Raw genomic sequence first — 13,216 nt, forward strand, 5'->3', positions numbered from 1 at the left:
TTAATCCCCCCAAAACCCACTTCCACGTGTAAAACCTTATTCCAAAATTGCCCTCTCCTACACACGTTGCTACTTCCTCACGCGAGTACAGTACTCTCTCTCTCTCCGTCAATTTTTTAAAAAATGGTGAGTTAATAAAGTTAATAAAATATATATATTCATATGGTCTCCAATGGCAACGTCCTAAGCACAAAAATGCCTAGTACGACCGTTATACTCTCAAATCTCGCCTACACAACAGTCCCTCACTTTCACTTTCTCTCTCGCCGCCGGCAACGGTCGTTTTTTCTGGCTCTTTTATTTGTTTTCCTTTCGGAAAATTCATACTTCAAAGGTTTTAAAAAGGAAAAAAATCTATTAATCTCTGGAAAGTTGTTTTAATTAACTCTAATCTAATCTCTGATTTTTCCTTTTTAAAATTTTTTTGGAAGTGATTTTTTTGGGAGGTCTTTTAATAGATACGGTTAGGGTTTGGGTAGAATTAAAGAATCTGGGGGAGAATTGAATTTTTGCGAGTGCACGCAGATATGGTAACTGCAGTATCCGCTACGGTAATCTCTAAACGGAACGGAGGAGGACCAAGGCCACGGTCACAGCCACAGCCACAGCCACAGCCACAACCACGGCCACGGCAACGGCCTCCGTTATTACCCTCCGACCCCGATAATGCCATCGTTCCACGAAGTCTAAAATTCCGAGAAGTTACTTCCCGTTATTTGTCCACGTCATCATCGTCTAATTCGTCCACGTCATCGTCTTCGTCTTCCGGAGCTTACACTAAACGGTGTCCGTCGCCGTCTGTTTCGAGGACTCCTACTGTTACAACGCCGTCGGTTGTCAAGAGGTCACAATCAGTGGAACGGAGGCGGGCGGTGATGCCGCGGTCTTATAATTCTGCGGATTTGAGCGGTGATAACAACAAGAAAAGCAACGGCGAAGTATCAGCTGCTCAGAAATTGCTTTTCACTACGACGAGAAGCTTGTCCGTTTCGTTTCAGGGAGAGTCGTTTTCGTATCAGTTTAGCAAAGCTAAACCATCTCCATCTCCATCTCCAACCGCTACGAGAAAAGGAACGCCGGAGAGGCGGAAGCCGGCGGATACAACGACTCCGGTAAAAGGAACGGTTCAAACGGAGAATTCAAAGACGGAGCGGTGGCCAGCGAGGATAAGGCGACCGGACTCCACGACTAGAAGCGTGGATTGCACCGACGAGAGGAAGAGATTAAACGGATCTGTTAACGGCAATGTAGTTAGGGCACTACAGGATTCCATGGTCGGTAATAGAGATGTAATGGCCGTTGGATCTGAGGCTCAATCTGATCACGCGGCTTCTGATACTGAAAGTGTTTCCTCTGCTAGTACTTCAGGTGCTCTAGAAAGTCCTTGTAACGGTAACGGAGACGTTAACCGTGGGCGACGGGGGATAATTGTCCCGGCTCGGTTCTGGCATGAGACAGCTACTCGTTCTCGCCGCTCCGATTCGGACTCGCCGGTTTCTAGGAAAAATACGGCACCGTCTAAGCTAATTGCAGCGGATAAGTTTAGAATTGATAGTCCTTCGTCATCCCCGAAAGGTGTAATGAACAGCAGAGGACAGCTATCGCCAATTCGTGGTCCTGTTCGGCCTGCATCACCGAGTAAGCTTGCGGCGTCCTTGACTTCGTCTCCTATGAGGGGAATGAGTCCCTCTAGAGTGAGGAATGGGTTGTGTAGTAGTTTGACAAATACGCCGTCGATTTTGAGCTTTTCTGGTGATGTTATTAAGATGGGTAAGATTGGGGAGAACAAGGTTTCGAATGCTCATTTGCTGAGGCTACTTTATAATCGGTTGTTGCAGTGGCGATTTGTTAATGCTAGAGCAGATGCTGTTTTGTCTTCCCAGAGGTCTAACGCAGAGGTATGGCTCTATAGTTGCTTGATTTATGCTACCATGCTTCAATTTTGCATGCTTTACTATGCCACTCTTTGGAAATGGTTGCATGCCTTTACTGGTAAAGGATTATAACTAGGATTTGTGTTATGGGAGGTTCAGCAAAACGCCATAGATCTTTTTGAACAAACGCATTTGAACGTCTGGTGCTAGAAGACATGCCTTTTTGTTAGGTGACAGGTGAAAAAATTGTCAAATTTGTATGTGAATTTTGTTATGGGAGTCTCTACAAAGTGCCTTAGATCTTTCCTCGGGCAATGTAAGGTTTTAGTGCCTAGAGTGCCTTTCTCTTTGGCAATATTGCAAGTTCTTTATAATGGATTTTGTTATGTTAAATTTCTATGAACATAGTCTGGCTAATAAATTTTGCACCGACATGTTAGAATTTCAGAATTCAGAACTTTTCATCAAAAACTCAAGAAAGGTAACAAACAAATTGTGGCTAAATTATATTGTATGGTGCAAACACAGGCAGTTATATTCTTGGTAGAACTGGAATTCTCTAGGTCACTTCTGCTTGAGAGAGCTTGACATTCTGGTTTTTAGGTTATTCGGTTTTGGATCTTGATTGATTATAATTGCTTTAAATGGCACAGAAGCTGTTCTGTTATTGTATGCAGGAAGCTTTTAATAGCTGTTTTGTGGCTTAAAATGTGACTGATCATATTGAGGGGAGAGAAGCTGAAGCAGTGGTGAAGTGCTGGATGATTACATGTTTGGGTTTCACCATTTTGAATTCTCCTGTAAACAAAATTTTCATCCCCTTCATCGAACAGCTTTTCCATCCGAAATGCTTATTTTGGCTATGTATAAGGTATCATAATGCTGCCTTTGATAAGTGGAGAAGATGTAGAATTAAAGGGGGAACTTGATGATTGGATGGGATGAAAAGAGACTACCTGCCTGCTTTGAATACGATTTTCCTTTTGCTCTGAATGCACAAGCCATGTGAGAGACATTGGTTTCGTTAGATTTTGATTTCTAATTAAGATTGAAAGCCAAAAAAGCTAAATTTCTAAGAGGAAGACATAGGCTTAGGAATGAGTCAAAGAGGGTAGTCACCAGTTGTTAACAATTTGATCAATTGGAGGCAACCAGAGTTTCTGATTATATGTGCCTTAGAACCAGCTGTAGTTGATGACATATTGCTGCCCAAGAAAGGAGAAACAAAGGAAATAAGAGTTGCATTGTGATTTTTCATATTTTAATGGTTGATGTGATTGAAATTCATTTTTATCTTTTTGCATTGTTTTTTGGCGTACGGCACTGCATTTTAACCGTCCTTTTGATTCTCAAGTTTCATATGGTTTGTCTGTAATTATCTTCATTCTAGTTATCATATGACAAAATCATTATCATGCTTTTGTAACAGAAAAGCCTCTATAATGCATTGACAACTACCTCAAAACTGCGAGAATCTGTTAGAGCCAAAAGAACTGAGTTACAGTTGCTGAGGCAAAACTTGAAGCTGATTTCCATCCTCAAGGGGCAAGTAAGAACCATCACTCTATTGTGCATTTATTTCTTGTTGACTTGATGTTTTTTTGGATTGTTTTATGATTTCTCGTTGCTTTGCTGATCTTAACTCGATTATCACTGGTTTTTCATTGTCTACCCTGTCCATTACATTTTAACATGTAGATTTCTCTCTTTTGCTCTCCCCCCCCCCTCTTCAATTGTGCTTCAAATTGGAACATGAATGTCTAACCTCATATACATTGCTAACTTATTGCTTATCTCATGAAACCCGAAATTTATGTTCTTTTGAGTTTCCAAACTCTGATTTGGATTGCAAGTTTCAGTTTCATGAGATCAAATGCTTTTTCATCGATTGACTAATATGGTATTATATTATTTCCTTTGATGAGTGCAGATGATATTTTTGGACGAATGGGCTCTCCTGGACCATGATTATTTCAGTTCATTATCTGGGGCTACTGAAGCTCTGAAGGCTAGCACGTTCCGCCTTCCGGTTGTTTCTGGGGCGAGGGTAAGTTCCGTCTTCTGACTTTCTTCAATTTCATTGGCTCATTTGAGCTGTAGCATATCAGGTTCCAATGCATTGGCTTGTGTGGCTCCTAAAAGAAATACCTTTCTTGTCTCTTCATTTGTTTAGGCTGATGTCCAGAAATTGAAGGATGCTATTTGTTCAGCAGTTGATGTAATGCAGGCTATGGCATCCTCAATATGCTCTTTGTTATCAAAGGTATTCCTTTCTTTTTCTTTTTGCTCATCCCCTACCCTCCACCCTCCCTCCATTTTCTATTTCATTCGCAAGCTTTGAATTTTCCTTTGCCCCTATTCTGTGTGCAAACCTTTTATTTTCCTAAGTACTAGATTTAGATAAGCTGCAACCTTAAAAAATTAATGCATATCTGTCTGACATTTTTTTTTCTTGGAAAAAGATACGAAGGTTGAGTACTCTTTTATTAACTAATTATTTTTCTTCATTGGGTGTTTTGCTAAGTATAGAGATTTCTTACAGTTAAGGATAAACATCTTTTAAAAACTCTCTATGATAGAAAGAAGAATGAATGAATGATGATCTTGTGACTCTCCTTCTGTACAAATCGGTTTATGTCTTGTGGCCCTAGTTTGGCCCCTAATCTTGTTGAATTATGAGTTTATACTATGGTTGCCCGGCATATTTGGCTGATTAATGACCCAGTGAAATGAAAATGATCATCCATACTACAGGAAGTCATCCGGTTATCAGTCTATCCTGCTAGTTGTTTCCTCGTTTTCATAATTTTGATATATCCTTCATCAACATATTATAACACTTGTTTCTACCCTATATAGAATATTTTGCTACTTACCTTGACTATACCACTTGTCAAAGTTTGGCCTTTGGTATAAGCTTAAATCTTAGAGCTTGTTCTCTTACACGTGGACTTTTGAGTCAAGTGGATTGGTGGTGGCTGCTGTAAAATTCTTTATGATCCTCGAAGAGTGAAGTTTTGCAATTGTTTCGATTCTATGTTAGTTTTATTGGTTTTCTGTGTACTTATTCAAACCTGTATTGGAAGTGACAATATTGATTTTAGTAGCAACATCGATTTGGCTCTATTCTTTTATACTCCTCCTAATTCGTCTCTTATTTTTGGTTGTTAGGTTGCAAAACTCAACTCTTTGCTGGCTGAACTTGGAAATTTAACTGCAAACGAGTTTGCTTTACTAAACCAGGGCAAAGATCTTCTGTTGGCAATTGCTGCTATGCAGGTAAGTATAGTCTTTGTCCGGTTTTATTACAGCATATAACTCGTTTTTATGCTAATTTTGCTAATAACCAGGTGAAAGAATGTAGCCTGAAAACACACGTCTTACAACTAAATCATGTACCTTCCGGCTTGACTTGACGACAAAATTGTAAAGCTCATGTGATTTCACTCCTCCCTAATACTAACCCGACATCAACCTCTCCCCCATCTCCATTTCATCAGCAGGAAAAAAAAAGGTAACAATAATAACTTTCCAATTCAACGGATTGAGTTTTATATGCATGAGAGTGATGATTTGGTCTTTGTTTGATACATGAAAAATTCATGGTTATGTGTAATTTAGTGGCGTAGGTTAAGGAAAAATGTGTTCTGATTGTGAAGTTAGATAGTTTTACAGGTATTTCTTTTCTTTTCTTTTTTTATATATAGGGAAAAGGAAAAGCATATAAATATGTATAAAATGATGGCTTTCCAACTTTAGTCAATGGGGGGGTTCCTTAGGTTTTAAGCTTTTGGTTTTTGTTTGTTTGTTTGTGTTCATATAATGAGTGATTGTGTAATCTTGTGTATTTTGATTAGAATGAAAATTACATGTAACTGTGTAACGGACCCCAACTTCCCTTCTAATGCTTTGCTTTGGTACAATATGTGTATATATACATTTAAGCATATGTATATAAAGTTGGGTTTAGGGTTAGTATAAAAAAAGTAATGGTTAGTATTTTACATTACCAGTACAAGCAGGATTCAAATCACTTTTTAAGTTTTGAATTTAGCAACTACTCAGAACTATTTTTTTCAAGTTAGTCCATGAACTTGACAATTGTTTTTATATTGGCCCTAAATTCTTTTTGTCTAAGTTAGTCCCTAAGCTTGGTAATTATTTCAACTTGGGGCTTGATTTTTTTTGATCTAATTTAGTTCCTGATATTTCTTTGAAAACCTTAAAGTTCATGCCTTAACTTGGAAATAATTGCTAAGTTTAGGTCTCAATATTGGGACAATTGTGAAGTTCAGGGGCTAACTTGAAAAAAAAACAGTTTAAGCTTTAACGTGGGAACAATTATTTAATTCAGGCTTCAATATGGAAACCATTACCAAATTTATGGATTAATTAAAAAAAAGTTCCAAATAATGTCAAAATATTTTATATTTTGTCTCTGATAATTTTAAATTCTACAATCAAGTTTTGAAATAGTGACATATACTCTTAAAATGTAGCAATAAAAAAACGTTATTAGTTTGTACATTGAGGGAGGAATTTTGTAACTCCATAATCAAAATAAAATAATAGATGAACTTTTTAGGTAAGTATTTGGTACTCTGATAATGTATTTTATTTATTCCACCAGTAGTCTTAAAAAATTTTATTATAGAATGAAATTGTAAAATCTAAATAAGAAAATAGAGTATAAAATAAGGAGAAGTTGATGATATTTGATTAGTTAAGCAATGAAAAAAGAAAACCATGATTTGACTTCTATATTCCAAACATTGAGAAGACACCAAAAAAGATCCCCTTTATTTTTCTTCCTTCAATTTTCAAGCGCAATACTAAATGATAAGATGAGAGTGCCATTTTGATGTTCACAAATTTAATTTATTTCAGATGCTTTGAAACTAGACCATCAAATTTACATCAACATTTTGACTCTGAATAATGTTGCTTCTCACCACCACCAATAAAAAAAATTATTCTTCGTACAACGAAGAGGTTACAAAATATGTTAAAAATTTATATTACATTTTGTTCTATTTATTCAAACAAGGGTAAATTAATTTTTGTGCATTAAATTAAAGAGTTAACAGTAGAGCTATCCATGGGCCGGGCTCAAATTTTTTAGCCCGTTTCCTAGGCCCAGGCCCGGCCCGAAATATGGGTCTGAGATTTTGTTCAAACCCGGCCTGGGGAAAAAATATGGAACCCGAGTTCGGCTCGGCCTGGCCCGTTTTTTAATTAAAATTAAAACTAATTGTTATCAAAATTGTATCAAATTATATTTTTTTGTACTAGTCAACATTTTGTAAAATTTAACATTTTGTTAGTAAAATTATTAATTGTTAATTGTATTAATTGTTACTAAAATTATCAAATTATTAATTATTAATTGTTACTAACATTTTGTTAGTAAAATTATTAATTGTTAATTGTATGAATTGTTAGTAAAATTATTAAATTATATCAAATTATTAATTATTAATTGTATTAATTGTTGTAACAAAATCTAACATTTTGTAACTTAAAATAAAACTAAAACTAGTATATTTTAAAAATAAAAAATATATATTTAATATATATTCAGGCCAGGCCGGGCTAAAAAAATTTTGCTCGAGCCCCGGCCCGTTTTCTAAATGGGCCTCATTTTTTGCCCCAGCCCATATTTCGGGCCTATATTTTTACCCAAACCCTCCCATATTTCGGGCGGGCCGTCGAGCCTGGCCGGGCCACCCAGCCCATGGACACCTCTAGTTAACAGGGATTAATTTATTTATTTTTTGAGTAGAAGGGGTAAAATGCAATCTAATTCCTAGTATAAAAGCTTTCATAATTTTTTTTACCTACAAAATATCAATGATCGCAATTTAAGTTTCACCTCTAATCAAAGAGCCCATAGGCACAACCTTAGAGGAAAAAAATTCAAAGGTTGACAAATTAGAACTACAAGACAATTAGCAATTCAAGTAGATATTACGAAAAACTTTACCATGATGAAGCAAACCAATGCGAGATCAGAGCCAAAAGTTGGTATCCTATCAACAAATATGAAGATGGGAGAATGCATGACAAATGGGATGAAGAATAGGATGATGACGGGAGTGGGGAAAGGATGAGCGGTATCGATTAGGTAGTTGATGGCAAAAGTTCTTTTTTTTTTCTCTAGCAACAAAAGGGAGGGACAAAAGAAAAGATGAAAACCCTATTTTGCTTACAATTAGCCAAATTCACAAGAACCAAGCTCTAGTAAATGAAAAAAGTGAACTTCTTTCACCTTTGTTATTGCTTCACTCTTGTTCTTCTCGCACCTTTTGTGCATTTTTCCATCCCTAGTGTTTCTCCTTGTCTTCTTTTTAATAAAAAAAAATCTTAAGTTTTCACGTAACAAGTTGAAGGTGTAAGACATTGATCGTGAGCTTGCTAGGCATGGACTCCAAATCAAATGTCCCCATTGATGGTGATATATTAGGCAAGTCTCATTATATAATAAATTCTAACCGTCAATGTACTAGACAAAATCCAATGATTAAAATCGATTCAAGTCATTGCTTTTAAGTATAACCTCTAACTTTCATGATCATTAATACATATGTATTGACCGAAGCTTGTATAAGCCCTATATTTGATGCTTAAAAAAAACCCCCCCAACTTTTTTCTTTTTTTTTTACTATCGGAATCAATTCTCATGAGTACTTCATCTTTCTTTATTTCACTTTTCTTTTTCCCTTAATTTATGTCTGAATTGTGGACAACGAGAGACATGCTTTACAGACTTTGGTGATGTAATTTGAATAATGCCAAAATAACGAATAAAGTACTCTAATATTCAATCCTATTCAATCCAATCCAAATTCTGAAATGTGAGTGAATGAAGTTCAACAAAGATGGTGAGTGGGATCCACAGCATATGCAAATAGACGCGGCGAAGCGATGGGATCGAACAAATAAGCTTTTTTGCTTTTTCCTCTCAATCAACCCTTTTCTCTTCTAACAATTTAAATAATAATGAAAGGTCAAATTTTAATTTTGATCCTTCTGTTTTACTTATATTTATGATTTAATCTCTATACTTTAGAACGATTTGATCTTTCCGTTTCCATACTATTATTAGCTAATCTAATTTGTTAACACCATTAATTACTCTCGTCAAAATATTGATGTGGTTTTTCTTTTAATAACTTCACAACTAAGTTAAACCCGGTTGATGAGTGACGCCAACTCAGTCAAACTCTTAAAGAATAGTACAAATAAAAAGATTAAATAATGTCAAATTAAAATATATAAATTAAATTCTAAATGTGGGCATAGTAAAAGGAGCAAAACCATAATTTGACCTAATAACAAATGAGCAAAAAAGAAGAATTTATGGGTGATGCCGTCGAACCCGCCATTTTTTTTTAGTGAAGCTGACGTGTACCGCACCATTTTTTTTCCTTTTTATTTAATAATTCTTAATTTTTGGACTAACCCCAACACATTTTTTAAAAAAATTAATTAATTGTCTTTTTTAATTTGATTACACTTTCTAAAGTTGCATGTAATATGACATATGAGACCACTCATTGCATATAGACAGTTTCAATAATCAAATCAGCTGACTTCATCTTCATGTGCTCCATTTTAGTTAAATGATTAAATATTTCATTATATTAAAAAAAGACCCCTAAGTTATATTGCTTTGTTAGATAAGTCCTTATGCATGCATACGTTTATTACAATTAATTTAACTCTTATTATTAATGATTTGTGTTGAGGGTTTAAGTACAAATTAAAAGTTAAAAGAGTGTTTTTTTAGTGTTGATACAAGGTGGTGGTTGGTGACGGAATTCACTTAGTAGAGAATCATAAAATGATCGGAATAAGAGTATCGGGAGAAGAGGAGAAAGTTGAGAGTATTAGAGAAAAGAGTGTTTCCTTGTCCCATTTTTCGGTGCCAATGAGCCTTACAAGGATTATGTCTGGGAATGAATATGTGTGACATGTCAAGTGTGCGATCCTTTTGATTCAAGCTCGCAAGATGTTGACTAATAGGGTCATGAATTTAACTTTATAAAGTGGGTTCGTGAAATATAAGTACAAACACGAAATTCAATAATTAACTTAACAAATTAACTCGTTCACGCATAATTTTAATTAAGTGAAATTCGGACTGATACCTCAATATTACCAAAACCTTTTTAAGAAAAATAATTGAAATTTGAAACTTATCATTTTTGGGGGCAATCATTTCAAGGATTATGTATAGAAGATGGGTGTAATTAAGAAGTTATAGTAATTAGAGAGTGCAGCAAACCAAAGATAAAAAGGCTAATGAATGCTTATATTAGATAAATTGCTGATTAATCCATTTTGCTATATTTGAAATATTACTACTAATTACAATTAATGATGAAACTTATCATTCATTACTTAATTAACATTAATCATTCTCATCAAAATCAAACCCTTTCTCTTTTTCCATTTCCCTTCATCTATTTAATGTCTTTGCATATATTCTTTCATTATTGTTGTTTTCATTCTCTTCTTCCTCCAAACAAATCATTTTTTATTTATTTATTCTCATCTTAATCGCTCTCAATTTGAGTTCAAGCTTGAATTACTCAAACTATCGAATGAGTTAAGTTAGAATATCTTAATACTCGACCCGAGTAATTTGTATAACTCGAATTCAGAATATATAATTTATATAAATAAGTTTAATCAAGTTAAATTTTAATAATTCAATTTTGTTTTGAAATATTATAACATTAAGCTAAGTTTCAAACATCGAATTTTGAATTGAATTTGAACTCGGCTCGATTATAAAGCAAACAATTTCATAATTAAAAATAGAAAGAAAAAAAAAGGGTTTATGCTAATAATATTATTTTCTTCATTATTAAGTATGGACTACATGGGCAGTTTATATATATATATATATATATATTAAAAAATAGATAATTTTTTTTATAAAAAAAAGTAATTATTTTTCTTAAACAAAGAGATTCAAAATTTTTGTGTCTTGGGTTTCTTCATTTCCATTGCTTCCAAGAGTGGTAATCTCCGATTCTTCTGAATAAAACGACACCGTTTTAGTTCTCATTTCTCCGCCCAACTTAGCCGTCACAGACAAGCTAAGATCCGACGGCGCCGTCAAAACCGATTGATTCCCCGTCATCATCATCGTCGTCGTTAACGGCTTCGATTCAAAGTTGCACGAGTTAACACAGAAACGATCAGATGACTCGTCACAACTCGGTGTCCAGGATCCAGCCGAAATTGGTCGTAAAGCTCCGCCCTGAAGAACCGTTTCCAACGCCGCTTGACAGATATGCCAGTTACCACTCGATAACAACCCCACCGCTCCGTTCACCGGGTTCACAGTTCGACCACATGCCTCAAACAATAAAGACTGAAACAAAGCTATAACCCCAAAAAAAAAAACCTAAAATAAATACACGTAAAATTATATAAAAAGGTCAAACTATGTTATGGTGAATCTAGTATACTCAAATTATAATTTAATCAATATACTTTAATTTTAATATAATTTCATCCTCTACCTTTATAATCATCAGTTTATTCAAATAAAATTATTAATTATTTCAATTAAAATACCAACCTGAATTTTTATTTTAAAAAAATTATGTAAATAATTTATATGAAATCAGGGGCAAATCTAATCCACCACTTGGATAAAGTGGATTTATTGTAATTTTAAACTTTCATATTGTTTTGTAATACATTTTAATCCTTTTTAGCATGAAAATTTTAAGTTTAACCCTCAAAAATTTATATTCTTACCAAAATTTCCTCACTTCGCCCTTGTATGGACTAAATCAAATTTAAATACAATAAGGTGACCAAAAATACAATTTAACCAAATGGGTAATCAACGTAAACATGAAGGGACATAACATACTTACCGGGACGTTGAGATTCAGGGACGGAGGAGATAAGCGAAAGGAGATCACTCCGGCCAAAAAACTTAGCGAGAAACAAGGTAGCGTTGCCTTGAGCTTCAGCCGATTCAATCCACCGTAAACTAGATCGTAACACACATGTCTCGCTGCATCCTTTTCGTAAAACTCGGCAGCCATTGCAGCTCATTTTTTTGTTCTTCTTCAACTCACCACCACCGTTCCGATTCAAACAAAAAAAAAATAAAAGAAGACCCAGATTTTGTTTTGTTGATCGGAGAAGAAGAGAATACTTGAAAATGAAGCAAAGGGAGTGAAGTGACAGGGAGTAAGCAGAGGCTAAGAAGGTTAATACTAATATAGCAATGAGAAAGGGGAACGTAAGGGAAGGTTGTAAGGTGGTGGTGGTGGTGGTGATATTAAATTAAATTAAGGTGATGAAGGTGGATTTGAGTTAAAAATTAACCATGGTTAGGTTAAAGAGTTTGTGTTGTGATGGTGATGGTGATGGTGGTGGTGCGGTAATCGGGAGAGGAAAGGAATATTTTCCACAACTCTGGGCACGACCAGTTACGTGTTTCCGCTTCCTTTTTTATTCTTTCTTCGTTGTTCTATATGTTGCGCGGTTGGATTTCATCTGTTCTTTATTTTCTCCTTCTCAAAATCATATTATTCTTTAGATAAGTTGGATTAATAATTGATTGAAATATTAATATAGAGAAAAATATTAGATCGGTTGATTCACGAATTGATACTAATTAAATGAGAATAAAAACCGATTGAATCGACAGATGGGTAAATTCACATTTTGATACTTAAATTTGGCTTCAAGGTTCAAATTAGTACTCAAGGGTTTTTTTTATCCAATCAGGTAACTAAACTTAGTTTCAAGGTTCAATTTAGTACCTGAATTTTTTTTTATCCAATTAGGTATTTGAACTTGGCTTCATAATTCAAATTGGTTCAAATAACTAAGTACTACTTTGGACAAAAAAGCTAAGTTCAAGTAATAATTTGAATCAAGAAGCGAAGTTCAGGTACTTAATTTGATCAAAATAAACTTTAGGTATCAAATTGAACCTTAAAGTCAAGTTCAAATACCTAATTGAACAAAAAAAAACTTTAAGTATCAATTTGAACCTGAAGCCACGTTTAGGTACCGAAATATGTACTTACCATTTCCTTATTATTTATCTCCACCCTTCGATTCATTTTCCGTCTCTATGGGTAAATTTTTAGTGGGCTTCTTCTAAAGTTTAAGAGTGTTTTCCATCGGTGTTGTAAAATTATTGATTGAATTGAAATTTGATGGTTTGAGTGGTTCAATCGATGGTATATAACAAGAAATAGAATGGATAATTTTATTTTATTTAATTATAGTTGAACTAGCAATTTAACTAGTTAAATAGATGGTCTGATCAGTCCAATTCTTACAACATTATTTTTAAT

The 13,216-nt window shown here is 34.6% G+C and overlaps 2 protein-coding genes across 2 annotated transcripts; one reads left to right on the top strand and one right to left on the bottom strand.

Moving 5' to 3' along the window:
- The first annotated feature begins 147 nt into the window (after positions 1–147).
- Positions 148–5,761, top strand: LOC107943025 (QWRF motif-containing protein 2). Its single transcript, XM_016876753.2, has 6 exons — positions 148–1,898; positions 3,304–3,423; positions 3,805–3,921; positions 4,048–4,137; positions 5,046–5,153; positions 5,225–5,761. Exons 1-6 carry the CDS (start codon positions 528–530, stop codon positions 5,288–5,290), a joined length of 1,872 nt encoding a protein of 623 aa, XP_016732242.1. The 5' UTR covers positions 148–527; the 3' UTR covers positions 5,291–5,761.
- A 4,951-nt stretch (positions 5,762–10,712) lies between these two features.
- Positions 10,713–12,344, bottom strand: LOC121218183 (LOB domain-containing protein 39). The gene is made up of 2 exons (XM_041094973.1): positions 11,774–12,344; positions 10,713–11,270 (listed from the first exon to the last, which is right to left on the bottom strand). The coding sequence occupies exons 1-2, from the start codon at positions 11,955–11,957 to the stop codon at positions 10,840–10,842; spliced, it is 615 nt and encodes a 204-aa protein (XP_040950907.1). The 5' UTR covers positions 11,958–12,344; the 3' UTR covers positions 10,713–10,839.
- Positions 12,345–13,216: the final 872 nt, after the last annotated feature.

Source organism: Gossypium hirsutum, chromosome D06, assembly GCF_007990345.1.
Source record: "Gossypium hirsutum isolate 1008001.06 chromosome D06, Gossypium_hirsutum_v2.1, whole genome shotgun sequence".
In the NCBI taxonomy this organism is placed as follows: Eukaryota; Viridiplantae; Streptophyta; class Magnoliopsida; order Malvales; family Malvaceae; genus Gossypium; species Gossypium hirsutum.

What these genes read in the sequence shown, in the direction of transcription:
- LOC107943025 (XM_016876753.2), top strand. Translation starts at nt 528, where the DNA reads ATGGTAACTGCAGTATCCGCTACGGTAATCTCTAAACGGAACGGAGGA. An exon ending in CCCAGAGGTCTAACGCAGAG is followed by an intron (nt 1,899 to 3,303) that starts GTATGGCTCTAT and finishes CTTTTGTAACAG; the next exon opens with AAAAGCCTCTATAATGCATT. An exon ending in TGGCAATTGCTGCTATGCAG is followed by an intron (nt 5,154 to 5,224) that starts GTAAGTATAGTC and finishes GCTAATAACCAG; the next exon opens with GTGAAAGAATGTAGCCTGAA.
- LOC121218183 (XM_041094973.1), bottom strand. Translation starts at nt 11,957, where the DNA reads ATGAGCTGCAATGGCTGCCGAGTTTTACGAAAAGGATGCAGCGAGACA. An exon ending in CCCTGAATCTCAACGTCCCG is followed by an intron (nt 11,271 to 11,773) that starts GTAAGTATGTTA and finishes TTGGGGTTATAG; the next exon opens with CTTTGTTTCAGTCTTTATTG.